Source organism: Opisthocomus hoazin, chromosome Z, assembly GCF_030867145.1.
Source record: "Opisthocomus hoazin isolate bOpiHoa1 chromosome Z, bOpiHoa1.hap1, whole genome shotgun sequence".
NCBI lineage: Eukaryota > Metazoa > Chordata > Aves > Opisthocomiformes > Opisthocomidae > Opisthocomus > Opisthocomus hoazin.
This window is the reverse complement of record NC_134454.1, coordinates 79,409,144-79,416,661: the sequence shown is the minus strand read 5'-3', so window position 1 is coordinate 79,416,661 and position 7,518 is coordinate 79,409,144. Positions and strand designations below refer to the sequence as shown.

Here is a 7,518-nt window from a genome sequence, read left to right as displayed (position 1 = left end):
CTGCCCTCCCCTGGGTAAAAAATGGGAAAAGGCGGGGAGGAAGCGTCAAAGTACCAAAACAACCCGCAGCCAAGGGCAGCCCTCCCTTCCCTCAGCCGGAGCTCGGGCAGCGGGAGGGCACCGGGCCTGCCCCGCCCGGGAGTCCCCGGGCCCTGCGACCCCCCGCCACCCACTCCGCCTCGCTGCGGCCGCAGCCCGCAGTTGCCACGGCGACGGGGAAGGGCACCGCGGCGCCCCCTGTCGGCGGTATTTGTGTGTGTGTACGTGTGTGTGCCCCGCCCCGCCCCTCGGCCGGCTCCGCCCCCGCCCACGGCGCCGCCGCCTCGCCCGCCTCGCCCGCCCCGTGGCAGCGGGGCGGCATGAGGAGAGCCGGGGGCGGCCGGCGGGGCCGCAGCTGAGGCGCGGCGGGCGCCGCCATGTCGCTGCTGTGCGTGCGAGGTGAGCGGGGCGGCGGCGGGGTGCGGCCGCGCTGACCCTCCCCGGGGGTCTTCTGCCTCGCCGGCGAGGGGAGGCGAAGCCCCGAAGGAGAGGCCGAGCATGCCGTCGCCGAGCCTCCGGAGTCAGCTGTCACCCGGGCTCCTGGGCGGGAGCGGGGCCGGGAGGCTCCACGCGTGTGCGGGGATTGGGTTTGCCTTGTTCGGCGTGAACGGCTTCTGCCTCTCGGGAGCGGGGACGGGCGTCTCGGTGACCTCCCGGGCGGGCCGTCCCCCCCCCCTCCGAGCCCGCGGCGTGAGCGGGTGGGATGCCGGAGCCCCGGGAGCGGGGAGCGGCCCTGCGCGGCTTTCGGGGTTCGTCTGAGGACGAGTTGAAGCGCTGCCGCCGAGCGAAGCTTCGGTGCTGAAGTTCCCCCTCTCCCCGGTGCTCGCCTGTGGCGTGCGTTATTGTTCCAGGCGCGTCGCTAACTTCCCGCCCGTCCCGCTGTCAGGCTGCGGTCCCTCGCTGGGCGGCTTGCTGAAAGGTGACGCTCCCTCATGCTGGCTGGGTTAGTGCTAGCGGCTTGCTCGCTCGCTCTCTCTAGTTTTCAATTTCTTCCTCTTTTGTGGCCAAAAAAAAAAAAATTATCCCTGGAGAAAACCATCTGCCAGGACTCGCGCGACTGGGACGTGTCTGCCGTCAGCGTTCTGCGCCCAACGCCGCGGTCACAGGGTGTCCCCGGACGCCAGCCGTGCCCTGCGGCTTAGAACTGTAGTTTTAACGTTCTCAACTCCTTTGCCGGGTGTGATTGAAAAACAAACTGGCACTGGTGTGCTGTTGGCAGTTCAGCTCTTCTCTCGCTCGCATCAGTTGGTTTGGTAGCTGCTCTTCATCCGGCTGTTCGTCACCTTTTTGAGCCAGCCTTGCTTTGAAGATGATGTAAATAAAAAGATGCCAGCAGAGTATCTTGACTGTGCCGTACTCTGGGGAGAGCGCTTGTCTTGTAGGGAGAGCGTTTTTAAATTAAGTTTCAGCCCTTTTATTAAACGTATATTGTGTTTAAGGAGTTAAGAGAGGTGTACAAGTGCTAAGTTTATCTTAAAAATGTTTTTGATGCAGTTCTGTGTAAGCTCTGAAGGACGTGTAGCATCTCTGGTAGACTTGTCCATTTTGAAGGCTTTGCCAAAATGTCTTCATTGAAGCTCATTCTTACTAGCTCAAGGATGCTTACATCTGACAAGTGTTTCTTCATTCTCTTTGGTGGTTCATCTGCAAAATGTTCTCAGACTGTCCTTTAAAGAAATGTGGTTTTCATGCCACTTGGAGCTGGCTGTGTTAAAGATATATTTATACGCCGTCTGTTAAGAGTGGTGAAAGAACATGAACTGGATGATTGAGTTACTGAAACTGTCTTGCCTTTTCGGGGTGTTAGTTCTTGGTCTGTAGAGTCTTTGGGGCAAAAGCCAAAAGTCTGGAACGATGTGCTCGTGTGTTTGGCTTGTTCTTCAGTTGTGTGTAAAGAGCTAAGGGAGGACCTTGAGGTGGCTGGTGGCTGTGTGTGATGGAGAATTACTGTGAAGATTATATCTTTCATTTCCATCTGCTGTGCTAAGACAGTAGAAAATAACAGCAGTAATTTAGATAGATGATACTGAGCAACTTTATTATAAGAATGCAGGATGTAATCGATTAACCTTGAAGCAATGTGTTTTCTGAAATAAACATGACTGAAAGAGTGAGCTGATGAGATCTCAGAAATATGAACCATTAAACGTAGAATGGAAATATGCTGAGGTAGAGCAGTTGGGAAAACAAAACAGGTACTAAGACCTGAGATGAAAGAATGACTTCTGAGGCAAGGAGAAGAAAGTGCTATTAACTGTCACTTCTTTAAAAAAAAAAAAAAAAAAAAAAGGCATGTTTCTTGTATTTTCCCTTTCTGCTGAAATGAATTAATCTTGCTGAGAAAGCAGGGCAGGTGTGAACAAGAAAGTTGGGAAAGATCCGCTTTTTTCCGTTAAAAAAGGTGCACGTGTAAGACTGCATAGTAATGTGTGGTTGGATGCTGTAGACCTGAGATTAAAAAAGAAGGACAATAAAAAAACCCATGAAGTAAATGTAGGCAATTGGGACAGTGTTAATAGCCTCTGAACTGCGGTTTAACAGATAAAGGGAAATGTGGAAAATCCCCTAAGTGGCAGTGTAGCAAGAAGCCTGGCAGCCAGAAAAATAGTGGTGTAATGCATTGATTTGTTCCCCCCCCCCTTGAATTAGGCACATTAATAATATTTTAATGGATATCTAATCTAAAACAGTGCACACCAAACATGTCTGAGTGCTGCCTTTGTTCCTGAAAGAGCAGCTAACATACATGGCCTCTTAATCTCATGTTTAGTGGTTTCTTTTACATTTTCTTCTTAGAGAAGAAATTAGGTTGGTTGGTGTGTTGTTTTTTTTTCTCTTCAGAGTCATTGAGCTATATCTGCCATAGCAGTACCTGTCAGAAAATCTAAGCTCAGAGGAGCTGTGAGTCTGGGCTCACCTACAAGTGTTCAGAGGATGTGTGAAGTGAGCCAGTGGTAACAGGCTGTTGTGAGAGCAAATTGCAGGATTCTTTTGGAGCAGGAAAATATGCAGAGGGTGTAAGTGAAGTGAAGGAGAAAACAATCCTGGATATTACATAACTGAGGCTTTTAGAGGAGAATTCTTCACGTTTTGATTTTACTGCTTAAGTGCAGAAGAGATTGCATAGACTCCTGTTTAGAGCAGCTGTGTCTGGATTATGTCTGATAATCTTCGCTTGGCATAGTTTGCTTTATTAGTTTGCGTTTAGTTTTGTATTTGTGAAAATAGCACATACCAAATAAAACTAATCTCAGTGAAGCAGTCTAGTTTTTCACATCAGTCTTGCATCATTAACATCCTTGGTCTTCTCTTGTAAGTCTTGATTTTTACCTCAGGTCTCAACTTAATTAAATTTCTTCTTCAGATCTTTCCTGTCTGCTGACTAACAGATAGAATTCGCTGCTGTCTCAGCACAGCTTGAAAGGGTCCTAGCAAGGGAGGACCCTGCTGAGGTTGGATCACCTGTTCATGGGTGTTCCATCATCAGTTCCTTTGCTCTGTTTGCATCATTGTCCTGAGACATACTTCAGACCCTTTCACTTGCTCGCTTTTATTACATCTTGCTTTGTCCCCAGCCCTTGCTGTCTCAAGATAGTGATGGTTCTCATCTGGTTTTCCTCCTTTCTGCTTTGTAACTGTAACAGCTTATGCTGTGTGTTCAGTGCTGTTGTATTCCTAACTTCTTGACTTACCTTATCCATCTGGTTATTATAGTAATAAATGTGTCTCTTTGTCATATTCGCTGTATCAGTGTCTGAAAGGCTTTGCTGTTGCAAGGATGTTGGCAGTGGGCATCTTCCCTCATTGCTGTGCACAGTACCTGGCTTAGTCCCATGAGGGCACAGTGCCTTTGTCTAACGTGCTTTTGTCTTGGGGCCCAATCTGCAGAATCTGTGTGAAGACTTGGCTGCCTGGGGTGTGTAGGAGGTTGAGTTAGGTGATCTCTTCTGGTCTTGCACTCTAAAATTGTAAGTTGTTGACTGCTGTGTGAAATGACACCATCTGGAGGTTAGGGACATTATTTTTTTTTGCTTACCTTTTATCTTACTGCTGCTCTGAAGAGATAGAAAAGCTTGCTTATCTGGTGACGTTTCTGTCAGAATAACTGGAGTGTTGGAATACTACTCAGTGAACTTAACTGTGCATCCCTGCATTGCCAGCAAAATTAGAGTTCCAGTACCTGTCCACCAAATTGAACTCTGTTGACATTAAAGCGAAAGAAGCAAACAGGGAAAATTGTAATGGATATTAATGGTAACAGAAATGAAAAAATATTTGTCTTGCAGAGTCCTTAGAAATATCCATAACCAGAAGCCCAGTAGTCAAATGTCAGGGCTTTTTCTTTGTGTTTAAAGGATTTTTTTCTCTGCTGATGCAATGGCCTCAGCTTACTTCAGTGTTTTCTCTAAGGCTGCAGTGCCTCCAGCTCTTTCTGCCTCAAGGGTGAAGGTCTCTAGCTGGAGCTCCCTACGTTGCACACTTGTAAATAGTACCCATAGCAATAAGGTAATTGTATTGCTGTGTTGTGACAGTATTCTGAAATGGTCGCAGAATTGAAAAAAAACACCCCAGACCTTGCCTGTCTTTGTGTAGATCAAAACGGACAAGTATAGAATTGGACATTAAAAGCAGTGGCACAAGTACAGGTTATAAAGGTAGGGTGTTAATAAGAAGAAAATGCTGCATGAAGAATTTGCTGTGTAAGTATTATGAACTCTTTTTCTCTGTCTGCAATTAGTCGGGAAGCTGCCAGTGTATGTAGTGTTGGAACAAAATAAAATGCATTAGCAATTTGGATAGTAACACTAAGATAAAAGAGTCTTTGCTACTAAAGGAGCTTCTTTGCATTGAGATGTAAGTTTAGGGTTTGTAAAGCTGTAATTGGTGGCCTGATTGGAGAGAAAACTTTTAAACTTTCAAGCTGCTTCTGTTAAATGATAGGAATGTTTAAAACCTACAAACCACACTTGGCTTGTGATGCATGGGCCGTCATTATTTTTCCTGTTTCAAACCCTTGCTTCTTCAGCTTTGGACATTGTTACTGCAAAAGTTTAAACCAACAGTGTGAAGTCTTGGTTTTACGTATTTAAGGACGGAGAGCTGCTTGGAACCCCCCCCTTTTTTAGTAATTTTCAGTGGGATGAAGGAAATGTACACAGGTGCCTCAGGAGTTGGAATAGTGTCTACTTTCTTCTTGCTCACTTGGTGTCCTCTCAGTTGACTCCTTCAGCTTGGGATCTGCCAAGTCAAACTTTAGAAAGTTGTTGCTAACATACTGTTTTAATATGCAACAAAGTGCTGGATTTAAACCAAATGCTGAAAGATCTTAATTTTGAACACTAACAGTCTGAGAGCTAGTTGCAGTTTACACAATGGCATATGAAGTCCAAGCAAACAACGCTGCTTTTTTAAATCCAGAACCTTATTTCGAATATTTGACATGGAGGCATGTAAATCCATATATCTGATGGCAAATGGTCCTCTTGTACCTTTCCTTTGAAATTTCCTCTTGCATTTTTTTTTGATGTCTTGTAATCAAATTTTATGCAATGTTTTGCAAAATATTTTAATCACTTGGCGAAAGCTGTTCTCAGTGACCTTCCAAGAGAGCTTAAAACAGAGTGGTGTGCGTAATATCTCTTGCTTTTTCATGCAGGTAATTCATTGTGTGGTCTTGCAAACAGATTGTGAGCTGCTGTGAGGGTGTGTAGGGTCTTCCCTTACTCTGCCGCTGGGTTGAAGCTTACTAGTGCGTGGCATTTTCTTGGTGTGGAAGTATGTGAAAGCAACTTGCTATTCTTGTCTCTTGTTAGATAGAAAGACTTCTGGAGTCCGTAGTTTGAAAGGTTTCTCTTTAGCATTTGAATTTGCACTTCTTTGCAGTCTTTATTTTCTGACTATACTTCTAAAGTTTCTATAGAAATGAGAATTGGATTTAATATTCTTGTGTTGATTTCATCGTTGTTCAAAGGAGAACTGAAATCTGTTTTATTCCTATGGCCAGCTCGTGCTTATCTGTGCCTGCATTAGCAAGCTTTGCCAAGGACTTTGCTGAAATAATGTTTTGCTTGTCTGCTGTGACCAGTAGAATTTGGCAGATGCTTTCTGTGACACAGATTCCTATTCTGTAGGTATATCCTGGGTGTTTGGATCAGATCTCTCTGCATTTAGCAGGATTTTAGATGGATTTTCTTTTCTCTTAGGCCCTCCTTATACCTGACTAGGCTGCTGTGCATAATGCTTCTTTTATTAATCTGCCTCTTCACTGGCTTCTGTGTTCTGCTTGGTTTTGTATAAATGGCAAATGCCCAATCTAGGAGCGAAAATGTTGAAACATGGATGGCAGGCATTAACACTGGTGTTTGGGAAACCCTGATGACCATGGGCTGGTCTTTCAAATGGCTGTTACTCTGTTTCACTGACTTTCCACCATATTCTGTCATTTTACACTTTAATGAGAAATCCTGCACTAGTAAGTCACACGTCTCAATTCTGTATCTTCTGCCTGTGTAGTTTAGCTAAGTCTAAGGGACCTTGAAGATCATCTGGTTCCAACCCCCCTGCCATGAGCCCGGTCATCTTCCACTAGACCAGGTTGCTCAGAGCTCCATCCAACCTGGCCTTGAACACGACCAGGGAGGAGGCATCCACAGCTTCTCTGGGCAACCTGTTCCAGTGTTTCACCACCCTCATGGTGAAGAATTTCTTCCTAAAATCTAATCTAAATCTGCACTCTTTCAGTTTAAAGCCGTTCCCCCTTGTCCCATCACTATACACCCTTGTGAGAAGTCCCTCTCTATCCTTCCTGTAGGCCCCCTTCAGGTAGTGGAAGGCTGCTCTCAGGTCACCCTGGAGCCTTCTCTTCTCCAGGCTGAACAGCCCCAACTCCCTCAGCCTCTCCTCATAGGAGAGGTGTTCCAGCCCTCTGATCATCTTCGTGGCCCTCCTCTGGACCCGCTCCAACACATCCATGTCCTTCCTATGCTGGGGGCTCCAGAGCTGGACGCAGGACTCCAGGTGGGGTCTCAAGAGAGTGGAGTAAAGGGGCAGCATCCCCTCCCTCGACCTGCTGGCCACGCTTCTCTTGATGCAGCCCAGGATACGGTTGGCTTTCTGGGCTGCAAGCGCACGTTGCCATCTCATGTTGAGCTTCTCGTCCACCAGTGTAGTACTTGGCTCTTCTTGGAGCCTGTTTTCTGATCTCTCAGGATGCATTTAAAGCACATGTCACTGGACCACAGGCTTCTTCGCTGACATCTGAGTGCCAGTTATGTAGACCTGATTTTTATTATTTGCATCTTGGATGTTTAACATCATCTGCACTTATTGATGGGCTGGAAAGTACCTGATCTCACAGGTACTCATCTCTCCCTGAGCGTGGGGCAAATGTTTATTGGATGACTGTTGCTTCTTTGCCATTAGCAGTTAAGTCAATCAATGGAATGGGAAGGCAATATCCTTGTAGGTGTTTTTTCTCTA

The 7,518-nt window shown here is 46.4% G+C and overlaps 1 protein-coding gene across 4 annotated transcripts in view; it reads left to right on the top strand.

Moving 5' to 3' along the window:
• Nucleotides 1-348: 348 nt before the first annotated feature.
• UNC13B (unc-13 homolog B) overlaps nucleotides 349-7,518 on the top strand; it is a 219,320-nt gene continuing 212,150 nt past the window's right edge. For all 4 annotated transcript variants that reach the window (XM_075447135.1, XM_075447133.1, XM_075447134.1 and 1 more), the window contains exon 1: nucleotides 349-438. In XM_075447135.1, coding sequence (XP_075303250.1) covers nucleotides 417-438 — 22 coding nt within the window. In that variant the 5' untranslated portion in view covers nucleotides 349-416. The remainder of the gene's footprint in view (nucleotides 439-7,518) is intronic.